General features: G+C 38.1%; 1 protein-coding gene across 4 annotated transcripts in view; it reads left to right on the top strand.

Moving 5' to 3' along the window:
• The window catches only part of dixdc1a (DIX domain containing 1a), a 24011-nt gene extending 11507 nt beyond the window's left edge, over positions 1–12504 (top strand). For 3 of the 4 annotated variants that reach the window (XM_042486731.2, XM_088079064.1, XM_042486733.2), the window contains 14 exons: positions 3280–3437; positions 3551–3696; positions 6230–6319; positions 6568–6621; positions 6717–6767; positions 7029–7133; positions 7253–7306; positions 7406–7498; positions 8587–8664; positions 9684–9845; positions 10070–10136; positions 10335–10443; positions 10676–10784; positions 11009–12504. In XM_042486731.2, coding sequence (XP_042342665.1) covers positions 3280–3437; positions 3551–3696; positions 6230–6319; positions 6568–6621; positions 6717–6767; positions 7029–7133; positions 7253–7306; positions 7406–7498; positions 8587–8664; positions 9684–9845; positions 10070–10136; positions 10335–10443; positions 10676–10784; positions 11009–11092 — 1360 coding nt within the window. In that variant the 3' untranslated portion in view covers positions 11093–12504. The remainder of the gene's footprint in view (positions 1–3279; positions 3438–3550; positions 3697–6229; positions 6320–6567; positions 6622–6716; positions 6768–7028; positions 7134–7252; positions 7307–7405; positions 7499–8586; positions 8665–9683; positions 9846–10069; positions 10137–10334; positions 10444–10675; positions 10785–11008) is intronic. The other variant, XM_042486735.2, reaches the window with a different exon arrangement.

Genomic DNA, 12504 nt, shown 5'->3' with positions numbered 1-12504 from the left:
ATGTAGCATTAACGAGAAATAAAGTATCTCAATATTGCACTTCAGCACAGTACTGGGGTAAATGTATTTAGTAACTTTCTACTATTGCTGATCAAATTATGTTAATCTGTTGCACTGACTGAGGCTCATCTCTTGCAAATCCAAACGCTTAATCTTTGGCTTAACTCATATGTTTCAGATCTATCTGCATGTGTGTTCTTTTGGTGCAACAGACAGCAGTGAGTATCAGAAATGAATCTGTTAGTTTATTGAACTGCTGCAGCTTGAGACAATGATAGAGGGTATCTTGCTAATGTCATCGTCTGCAATGACAAGATTAGTCGAAGGCAGCTGCTTTGATCCTCTCTGCAGAAACACTTAGGGATAATCACAGCAGCATCTGATAAGACTCCCAGTTCATGCTTTTACGTGACCTGGTGCAGTTACTCTTTCTGAGACGCTGAGAGGACCAAACTATCTCAAGTCTCTATGTGTGGTGAATCTAATTCTCATGTGAATAAACTTTTCCAAATTTAAAATTTAAATGAGATTTTCATTTGCATGCTGGCAGAAGGAAACTATATTGGATTATTGCGTTTTCCTCCACTTTGGTCCAATCTGAAATATGTCATCAACTATGTGAGAAATTACCATGAAACGGTGGCGCCCCCAGAAAATTTTCATTGGGGTGGCCAGATGGGCCACTGAAAAATTTTGGGTGGCACAACAAAACCAAAAGCCACAACTGTATTTCAGGAATTGTGTTATGCCATTATATTATATTAGCTAGCAGAAAACTGTTACACTATGGAGAGTTAAGAAATTGCATACTGATAAACTTTGGTTTCTTATTTTACAAATAACCCTACTGAATTATCTGATGTATACTGGAAGTACCAGTATAGTTCACATTTGAGTTCTACAAAAATCCTGATTTAATGTGTTATCTACTGTATCTATACATGTTAGGTGATTGATGGCTCTTCAAATAGGATAGTTGTCCTCCTCCTTAAAAAGACAAATATATACCTTTAATTTAAGGGTGTACGTTTGTTGTCAGAAATAAAACATTTACTGGAAACATGCTAATTTAGGGGTGACTCGTGGGAAAAGAACCCATTTTCATTTAGAGGGGTTCCTTAAACTCTCACCTCATGAGTTTAAGGAACCCCTCTGAGAAAGGCTATGCTAGTTGTTGTCTGGCCAGAGCTTTGAAGCGATATTTAGCCCGTTTCTCAACTAGCTATGCCAACATAGCTGATACCAATGGATGCCTTAAGCCTCATTCCCACTACACAAATAACGCACTAATACCCACTAACATATGGCTTTTTAATGCAGTGGTAATGCGTACAAACGGCATTCACACCCGGGTCAAATATTTCTGCAGTAGACACGGGTTTTTGTCGCCTCCAGCTTTGATCAGCATTGATGGGAACACAACACCTGAGTGATTGCAGTAATTTCAGCTCCTAAACCAGCGAGATGCAATGATGTGCTGTCTAACATTACTCACTTCCGTTTCTCTTCTTGTGCGCTGAGCTGAGCTGCCAATCAGAGTGATTTAGTTCACCAATGGGCTATAACGTCTCCAATGCTGATTCAATATATCAAGTCAGACAAAAAAAGCTGACAATGAAGGACACACAGGAAAAAACTAGGGCGACAGACGCTGATGGCCCAACATTGACCGACATTGCCTTGGTGCTTCAGGGCCCTTAAAGACAGTAGTTCTGTCCCCCAGTTATTTGCCCCAGGGGAGGGGTAAGTGATGGGGGGCCTGTAATTGTATCAGGGGAGCCATGGCCCCCTTTGGCTCCACCTTGAGAGTGCTATTGAAGTATATTACAGATATCCATGTTGTCCAGACAATGACTCAATCATTTTGGTGACCCTCTGACTTTCCCTACAGGGCCACCGTGAGGTTGTGGTTTTTAGTGTATATGTGGTACAAATATTCATTACCCCCTTCTGGATTCATTATATTAACTTGACAATCCCTTAACTTTCCATAGCAGCATTATCATGTCAACCAAATACCTGCAAAACATTCACATCAGCTTTAGTTGTACATTGTGTTTCGTGCTAATAAGCACTAAACACTAAATGTCAGCATACTGGACTAAGATGATGAACACGGTATACTTTTTACCTGCTAAAGATCAACATGTAAGCATTGCAATGTTAAGCATTAAGCATAATGACCTGAGCATGTAGGTCAAAGGTACCCTTTAGTACAGCCTCAAAATGCTGCTAGCATGGCCGCAGACCCTTGTTTCCAGTTTGTTTGGTGTCTAAGAGATAGAACTTAGGTGTGCATAATGGTAAGCAGTCACAGGAACATGTGCACAATTATTCTCTTAAGAGACAGTGTGAACTCAAATGTGACAGATAATACAACTGTTTACTGTCTGTTGGGATATTAGCTTGCGCTGAGTAATGCTATTAGATAAGCAGAAAATCTCATCGGCTGCAATCTAAATCTCTCTGCATATGGGAAGAACATGTTAAACTGTGCAAATGCAATCCCCCAGGGCATTCTTTGGTTTCTAAACACAGTTTTTATCCCACAGTTAGGTCCACAGTTATTTTTTTTTTCTGTCTGAGTTTTTGGCCTCAGGAGCAGGGTGATGAATTGCGATGCATCTTTTTTCTTTCTTAAGCATAGAGTTTAGGTCTGTTTCCACAGACACAGGCCAGATGCAGAGGGGAAAAAAGAAGGAATCCCATGCTAAAGGACCATGCATAATGCCATAGGTTACAGGTCACAGTAGCTGTGTCCTGTTTCTACAAACACAGCAGAGTGAAGATGACAGCCGGCCTGAACCTTAGGCGGCTGGAGATGCTCTCAGAAAACACAAAACACATATTCAAACAAGCTGCAAGAAAACCAGCTACTCAGAAACCATATAAGCATCATGTTTTGAAATTATGGCCAAAGGGGGAGAAAACTATGTGAAGAATTTCCTGTGGGAAAGATGACAGTGTTGGGTGCATTCCTGTTCCTGCTGTGTATTTTCTGAACAGGTTTCAGTCCTGTTCTGTTGTGTGTTTTTATTATTTTATTATTTGTTAAAGAGTGTGTGATACACTGTATTCCTATGGGCATTGCATGTTTAAAAAACAGATCTGGTTTAAAATATTTAGCCCAGATGCAATTAACTCACATTTTTATGCTCTTTGGGGAGTTATTAAAGCGTATATCTCCATTTTATGTCGCTAGGTTTATTTATTGTTGTTCATTTGGCAGAGATGCAAACACACACACTCATTCCTGCCTGTGCCCACCATCTGTTTCAGTCTCAGCTCAGCCAGCCCCGCTCACTCCCCCAAAGAGGAGTATGTTATCACCCAGTCCGCTGACACCCCTAAAGAAGAAACACTCCATGATCAGTCTGAGGACCAGGGGGAACTTCGAGATGACAAATCCGAGCTGACAGAGAAGAAATCTGTCACAGGTTGGTTGGCTGCACATCAACTCTTGTAGAGCAAGATACGATGCAGTGAATCGCTACAAAGGGAAAAAAATCGTTCCCTTGCCTCATATCCCCTGTACCTCTCTTCCTTTCAGAGGATGTGTCTCTGTGTGGATTGTGTCCCTCCCTTGGGCATGATGTGCAGGAGGAAGAGAAGTCTTGGGAGGAACAGCTGGACGCCCACCAGGAGCAGCTGGAGAAGGAGATGCAGGAGGCCAGGAGGATGGTGTTCCGCCTACAGGTAAGTCCTGGTGATGACACACTTGAAAAACAAACTGCCTGGTGATGACACACTTGAAAAACAAACAACTGCACTTTTAATAGAAATGCAGTAACAGAAGGCACACAGACTGCAGATGCAGCACACAGTGAGATTTTGATCTTCTTCTCACACCTACAGCGTTTTCCAGCAGTTCAGATGGATTAAATACATGTGAGAGAATATGAATAAAATAATAAAGGTACATTCAGATAATAAAGAAACAAATGAACATGATTTCTTTGTTGAAACATTTGGCTGAGAAAGGACACGTTACATCCCTGGTCAGGCTAACAATCTAATCTCAATTTTTTTCACTGTAAAATCAATATACAGCTGGTCCAAGTGTATGCAAAATAACTTATGTGATGATTGAACCCATGGCCAGATCAATGCCAGACCTAGCACTCTTCTTCTTCTTTTTCTTCTTCTTCTACTTATTATTATTATATTTATTAATAACAATAACAAAATCTATTGTGTAATTATCACAAATAAAGAACACAGCTAAAAACAATAACAACTGGTAACAAACAATAATAGATTACAATATGTTCAAATTGGCAAATTGAATCTTCTTATTTCTTTTATTGTGCTGCATCCCAGATGGCTTTTGCCTTTTCATTTCATTTAAAAAAATGTATTTATTTATTTCCTATCAAGCCAAACAATGTCAACAACATACAGCAGGGTGCACACATACATCACCAGCTCACCATGGTCACAAAACCTGACCCACCATTGGCATGTTATCTAATTCCCCCAAACAACTACCATAACATATAAACATATACCAAAGTACACATACCCACACACATTCACACCGATAATGCAATACTTAAATTGACTGACACATGCTTACAAATAAACATGCATACGCATACACTTATGTTCAATTTTGTTTTTGCAAGTGTCACAAAAGCCAGCCTGTGTTACATATAGAAAGAACTGCCACTGGGTCAGATGCCTCTAATGTTTAATATCAGGAATATTTGCAAAATATTGCAAAATCTGTGCTTTTATTGTAAAAGAATTACATGATAGCTGGGGCTTTCAGGTTAAGTATATGGTAATCAAATCTTCTACTGTTGTAGCATTTAGTGCATTTGTTGCAAAAGTATTACAACCCACTTAACCTGTACACAGTTGTTCTGCTGCTTATGGATAAAAAGTTTTAGATAAAAATATATGGTGTCTTTATTATTACCGTATATTGTCCACATTTTCACCATACAGTATATATGTAAAATAATAGGTGATAAACTGGCCTTATATTTTGCAAAAATGACAATGCACCACTAACATGACAATCTATATTTTGTCATGTTGGTGCTACATACTGTCGGTGTTATTTAAAGATAGATGTGTAAGTGTATTGCACAATAAAACCCTTCCTTTCCACTCTTATTTATAATACATGTGCATGTTTAATGCAATGTTTATGAGAAGCTGACCAGTTCTGTCTTTCTATATTTGTCTTCCCAGGTTTCAAATTAGTAAGAAACATTTTTTTTTCTAGATTTGAGTTTTTGTAGCCTGGTTACAGACCTCAGAATCACCACTCATATCTAATATTTGTTCAATAATTCAAATAATTTAAGTAAAAACAAAATACAGCAGCTTCATTTACAGATTTATATGGACATATGTAATTGTACATGCACCATGGTGTAGATTTTGTTTCAACATTTGGGGGGACACATATGTATGTATGTTTAGGGTGCCTGTCGGAAATCTTTGAGCATCAACACTTAATTTCCAGTATTCTGGTTAATTTTTAAGCACTAATATGGGGACCTTACCTTATGGGCATCAGTGTATGGTATAAATGTCTATAATTCGATCAAGTAAGAGTCCTCTGCTACTTTAATGTTTTTATGGAGGGAGGCAAATGCACATGTTCTAAATATTGTGGGGGCATGTCCTCTGTGTCCCCCCTGAAATCTACATCTATGTACATGTAAGAAAACAAAAGAAACTGGAAAAAAAGGTGTACCATGACCCTTGTTTTCCGGTGATTCATAGAAAACTTAACTAACTGCAATACAACAAAAAATAATGACATAAATTATAAGAAAAATTAATTGGTTATCAGTATTTATGCATTAAAAGAAGCTATTTTGATAAGCTCATTGCTTAACCCTTCAATAATTTTCATTATTCAGTCTGATTATCAAGGCGCAGTTTTTGTGTTATATTTGAATATGTTTGTGTATGCTACTATGCACTGTGTATATAGGTTAGAGCAGGTGAGAGGCGGAAGTCTGTGTGTAATCCTCCGGGCTTTTCAATAATATTTCAATTTGATACGGTTTAATCCAGTTAAATTCATCGTCTTTATCAGCTGAAATGGGAACCTTGTTGTGCAGCCAAGTATAAAATTCCAAACTGCTGTATTTACAAATACAAATGCAGAAATAAATCAGGCTTCTCTGCCATGTTTATTTAATTATGACTGCCTACAGGCCTTCACTCAAGGTGTATCTGTATGTATGTGCATTATTTTTGTCCTCAGGCATTGCTGCTTCACGGCTCCCTCCCCGAGGAGGACCAAGATGGATCTGTGAGCTTTGGAGATAACCGGGCTAACGCTGAACAGCAGCTGGTACAGTGCCCTCTATCAGCTAACTCGAGAAACCAACACTTGCTCACCACTCTGTGTGAAGTGTCAGTGTCAGCCCTTCTGTTGTGATGATGTTTGCAGCCATCACTGCTCCTGAGAGTGGCTACAGTAGAGCACAATTGAATCTCTCTGATCTGCTAGGCCGCTGTCATGCAGGCACACTGCCTGCTCATACGTTTTGACATTTTTCCATTCTCTAATTATGCTGCTCGTACCCTCTCCCTTTGAAGGTTCTAATCCGCAGTCGTCTGGACCAAAGCATGGAGGAAGCCCTTGATCTCAAGGTACAGTTACTAAATGTAATTAGGTTTTAATATAGATGAGCTGTCGTACAAGCAAAGAACCCTTTTTCTCTAATGCCTCTGTTCATGGCTCTTAGAGGGAACTTCTGAGAAACAAACAGGAGGCACGCCACCTTCAGGCCATCAAGGTAAACCTCTTACTCAAATTTTGTCCTTTGTGTGTGAATTAAAATGGATTTAAGGATGTAATTCAATGTATTCCACTCCTGTGGCGTGCCAAACAGATGATTCTGCAGTTTCTGTCATGCACAATGTGTATTATTTAGTTTCTTCATAAAGATAACAAAGTTTAGATGGTGGTGTGTGCCGTTGATAAGACAGGTGGATGCGGCGAATCTGTATTCAGGTCTCCTCTGGACGTTTCTTTGATCTCCCCCTCTTCTCATTAGGATGCTCTGCAGCAGCGTCTGGCAGTGCAGGAGGATGCTGTGCTGCAGCTAAAGCAGGAACTACTGAGGTGCAACATGGCCAAAGATCAGCTGGAAGGGGAAAATGTGAGACAAGTGATGATTTCCATTTGACACGATAAAATATTTGACTCGCTTGACCCGTGGATGTGGGTTTATGTGAGAGTGATGTAACACATATATCACGCAGATATGTCTGTTTGCAGGTGGAGCTCAAACTAAAGTTGAGTGAACGGAACAAATTACTCAGTGAATATGAGGTATTGTCTTTCATTGTTTATACTTCAATGCATTTTTGGGATACAAATATATGCATATGCAGACTTACTGTTTATCATCCATCTTTCCTGTCACCATAGCAGCAGCTCGGGAGGAAGGACAGAATACTGCAGCAACAGCAGCAAAAGCTTGATGAAGCTCAACATAAAGCACATGAAGTTGGCCTCGGACGGGTAGGGATTATATGTTTCAAGTGTTTAAACAATTTACCTTTGAATATGAAAAGCATGCAAAATAATAATAATAATAATATTTATTTATAGCCCCAAAAGCCCCAAGGTAATTTTTTTGTTTGTCTTTTTGCACAAGATTATTATCTTATCTTATCTTTAGTAACAAGCATACTTATTTTAATCCAAACCATTATTTATTTTTCGAAACCTAACTATGTTCTTTTTGTTACCTAACTAAGTAAACCTAAAAATGAAGTTTTTACCTACACTCTAGGTTTATTTTTTAACAACACTTTTTGCATGTAACGGGCAGAAATTGACATGCTGTCCGTGAACATCCAAAACTGATGCAGGAGGGGAACCTAGTACATCATATTTTGATGTGATGGGCCTTTGACCAAGCGTCAGTATTTGACGATGAGTTGGGGTAGAGAATGTTTTGCATAAATGAATTCACACAAGACAGGTAATTGAAATCAACAAATTTTAAAATCAAATATAAAATTGAATCAGACAACAAAAGACATTAACTGAATAAGAATAAAACTACTAACACCAATTCTAATCACAAACTCTGTGATAAAAGTACATTTTACCAAAAGAAGTTGCTTGTATTCTGTATTCTTGAACTCACCGCTAAGTCTGTTAAATCTACTGAATATGTTTAAAAAGCATATATATTTTTTGAGCCATCTCAACAATATCCTTAAATAGCTGGCCACTGTAGTTTTTAACAAACATTACTTAAACAGAAGTAAAAAGTGCATTTGTTCAGGACTATTTTCAGTTGCGCATTAATACACATTTGGTGAGTATTTACAGCAGCAGGATGGTGTATGAGGGATTTTCTTAAAAATAACCTACAATATGCTTATGCTCATTGTAAAAAAGAAACATTTAGTGCAACAGGGGCTCACAGATGTATTTTAAATTGGTTTTGGACAACAATAGAGGCTTAGTGCATAGAGAAATAAACTTAATCAGGCTTTGGCTACACAGATTTTGTTCTTTAATGGCATTTTGTTTATATTTACATTATTATAGGATAACTGCAGCCTCATTTTTATGTATCTTTGTCCATTTTGCAGTCATTCAGGAGTGAAAGTGGAGGTTACAGTAACTCAGTGGTGTCGACATCTCCTGCAGTATTCCAACACAGTGCACCAGTGCGTACCCTTTTTATTTTTTTCTGTAATATAGTGAAAAGACTGATTCTGTGTCAACTTTTATATCATAAAGCAGGCACATGTGCTACGTAAGTACTGTGAATGTATAAAATTGCTCAGTCCACAGAGAAATGCACAAAGTCCATATTTATTTACTGTGCCTTTAAATAAGCCGTCAGGACTTCAGTAAAGTTGCGATGTCACAAATAGGTTGAAGATACCACTACAGTGTCATACAGCCATTTTCATGCTGCAGTGACGGTGCAGAGACGCCTAGCATGCAGAAGTGGAAGACCTGGAAATGCTGACCAGTCAGAGACAACTGTGCTTTTTTAGGAGGGGGGGCTGAAGGAGAAAAGTGTTAAAACTTAGCATCTCAGAAAGAGGGTGAAGAGAGGTATATTTAGGCAGATAGTATAAGGCAAAGTGTTTCTTGAACATTGAAGCACATAATCATGTTCTAGTAGAAACCCAAAATACAAGTATGAATCTGAAAATGAGCATCATATGGGACCTTTAATCAATACCAACAATTGCTGTTTATTGTCGTATTTTGGTGACTTATTGTATGGAAGTTCTTTTCTGGTAGGAAAAAGAATATTATTTACAAGTTATGCATGACAAAAAAAATAAAGTTACTCTTGGTTAGTCAGAATTGTAAGAAAATAATTCAAAATCTTGACTTAGTTGAAATTATAATATACTGTATTGAAAATTTTGAGGCACAGAGTCAAAAAGCTATAAGATACTTTGTCAGAGTTATGAGATAAGTCAGAAATCATGAGATGTTAATTCAAAAACTTTGAATTACAAATTCATACTTCCGAGACACTAAAGTGAAATAAGTCTGAACTTTAAATCAGGGAGTCAATTTTTAGTTTGACATTGCATAATTTTACCACAAATGTAACTTTTTATACATTTTCTCTTGGTGAAAATGGGCTTCCATACTTCTTGTCTTAATATTAAAAGCAAAATTTATAGAGGTTGTTTGACAATCAAGAGGCCGTTTGTCATAGGGGGAAGAGCTGCAGCTGGTGAGGGAGGCACTGCGTAGTCTGAGGGACAGCTTTTCTGGCCATGACCCCCAACATCACACTCTGGACACCTTGGAGCAGGGCGTGTCCAGCCTCATGGACCGATTGCACACTTTGGACAGTCAGCGCAGACAGGACAGAGGGGTACACACTGTTTCTCTTTCTCTCTCTCTCTCTCTCTCTCTCTCTCTCTCTCTCTCTCTCTCTCTCACACACACACACACACACACACACACACACACACACACACACACACACAGCATTTCAGAGTAAATCTTAAGAAGTAGCAACACATCTGTCACCTGATGTGTGAGTCAACAACAAATGGCATTCAACTGTTTACCATGAGTAATTGGTTCTTCTTCTAGGAGGAATTTAAATCACCAGGACGCAGAGCCAACTCGACAGACCGTGACTCCTGGCCGCAGAGCTCAAGTGAGACAAACAAAATCCTTGTTTTGCTTAGGATGTGCCACCCTCTGCAACATCTCAACACTGGCTGTTAAATCAAATTGAGCCGTTCAATTACACTACTGCTATGTATGGAGAGGACATTTATTGGCTGTGAAGCTTAAGCAATTTTAGACTCCACTTGTTAAAAACAGTGTTTGTTGTTTTGGTATTTATTTCCAGAAATGGCGCACTCACACAGCAGCCCGGGCCTGGACACTGCCGTCTCCACTAAAGTGCTCTACTTCACTGATCGCTCACTCACTCCATTTCTGATTAACATCCCAAAAAGGTGAAAATAAACACACTTCACATAACATTTTTTGCTACCTCCCTGTATCATGCATTCACTTTAAGCAGCTGTTTGTGAAGAGCTGCACACTGAGGACTCATGTCTTAATTCAGGTATGACCTGAGCTGTAAATACATGCTGTAGTATCTGTGCTGGTTAAATGTTTATCTTAGAAAAATGTGTATGTGGGTGTATGTGTGCATAGATCATCACTAACAGCTCACCCTTACAGGCTGGGTGAGGTGACACTGCGAGACTTCAAGGCCGCCGTAGACAGACAAGGCAGTTTCAGATACCACTTTAAGGCCCTTGACCCAGAGTTTGGCACAGTGAAAGAGGAGGTAGGTGTGGGAGTAAAATTATTGCCCCTACTTCTTTTCACATCAGCAGGTGAATACGAAAAGGCAGTTAGGGAGTGAGATATGCTAATAATAGCTGTGGCTGTGCTATATTTCAAAACACTGCAGGAGGACTGAGGAGACATTTTCGCTTTCTACCCAGACCTTTGTGCGTTATAGTTGCGAGTATCTCTTAGATATGTAAATGCTGGATGTATGCTGTTCAGGTATTCCAGGATGGAGCAGTCGTGCCTGGCTGGGAGGGGAAGATTGTAGCGTGGGTGGAAGAGGATCACGGAGAGAGGAGGTAGAACCCAAAAACCACAGATCACCACTACAAACCTCAGTTGTTCCCACTGGACCAGGATTCTGAAAAGACTTGTGATGCCAAAAGGTGAAACACCCCAGGTGAAAACATACTTTTTCATGCAGTGGTCAATTTTGAGATTTTGGGATACCTTGCCTTTGCAACTAATGGAAAGAAAATACCAAAATACACATTGAGTTGGTTATTTAAGTTCAGACTTATGTTCTGAAATTTTATGTAAAAGCACATATTTAATTAGACAATGCCTCATTTGCATAATTACACATACATTTCCAAAAAATCTAATCCAACATTACAATAATTGTCTTAACATAAGTAATCAACTGGGGAAGTTTCATGGTAATATACATTAGTTACATTTTTAAATTTTTACCCCACTGTCTTATTTTTGGTCAAATGTATGGAATTGTACTTATCTTTAAAAGCCATATTCTCAAAGGGAGTTTTTTTTCTCATACTCTGAGCCAAAAATCTCAACTTCAGTAACACTGACATACACCAAACTTTCTAATGTCATTCCTATCTATATCATTAACGTTTTTACAGCGAGGGTTGTTCATAAAGCATTTATTGCCTGGTTTATGTAACATTTTATTCCTAAAAATATGGCAAAAAATGATTTTTTTAATGGCTGATGAGTATTGATAGTATTTTCAAAATTTTTGAAGGGATCAACATATATATATATATAACCGAAACTGTGGCTGAAAAAACTTTGACTCTAACATGACAACAACAAAGAAAGTCAAAAATTTTGGGCCTGGCTTTATCTAATGTTCAGATATCTGTTTTGGAAATGTATGCATATAAGTGAATATTTAAAGATAATGCATTATTTGCATATTTAAACATAATAATTCAGAAAACTTGTAACACACCCACACACAAAAAAATGTCTTACTACAAGTTATCATCTAGAGAAGTTTTATGGTGATATTTACTAGTCACATTTTTGCAGTATTCACCTGGGGTGTTTCCCTATAATAGAGATATGCTGTAATACAATTAACTGGGACCAATGGATCTAACACCATTTCGATACAAAACCATGTTTTAAAAGTGAATGTTTAATATGAAGAATTTGACTTGACATTTTGGTACCACTTTTCTTTTGAAGGGATGTATATTGGACATTGTTTGCGGGTCATAGTAATATATAACACTACCCAAAAATGGTCAGTAATATGATACTTGAAACTTAAATATGAAAGAACGTTGTTGGATTAACAATGAATGACATTAGCTATGCTCTAAAAAGCTGTAACCAGTGCATAATATGCAAACCTTAAAATAAAAGTGTTTACTGACATTTTTCACACGTTCCAGATTGCCAAATAGTGATGTTGTTGTTCTGCATCAATTTTAACGTTTTAATAAAATTAATTATTGCATGGA

The sequence above is a fragment of the Plectropomus leopardus genome, chromosome 6 (assembly GCF_026936395.1).
Source record: "Plectropomus leopardus strain MGB_pleo_1.0 chromosome 6, ASM2693639v1, whole genome shotgun sequence".
NCBI classification, from domain to species: domain Eukaryota; kingdom Metazoa; phylum Chordata; class Actinopteri; order Perciformes; family Serranidae; genus Plectropomus; species Plectropomus leopardus.
The sequence above is the reverse complement of the archived record's forward strand: the minus strand, read 5'-3'. Positions and strand labels throughout refer to the sequence as shown.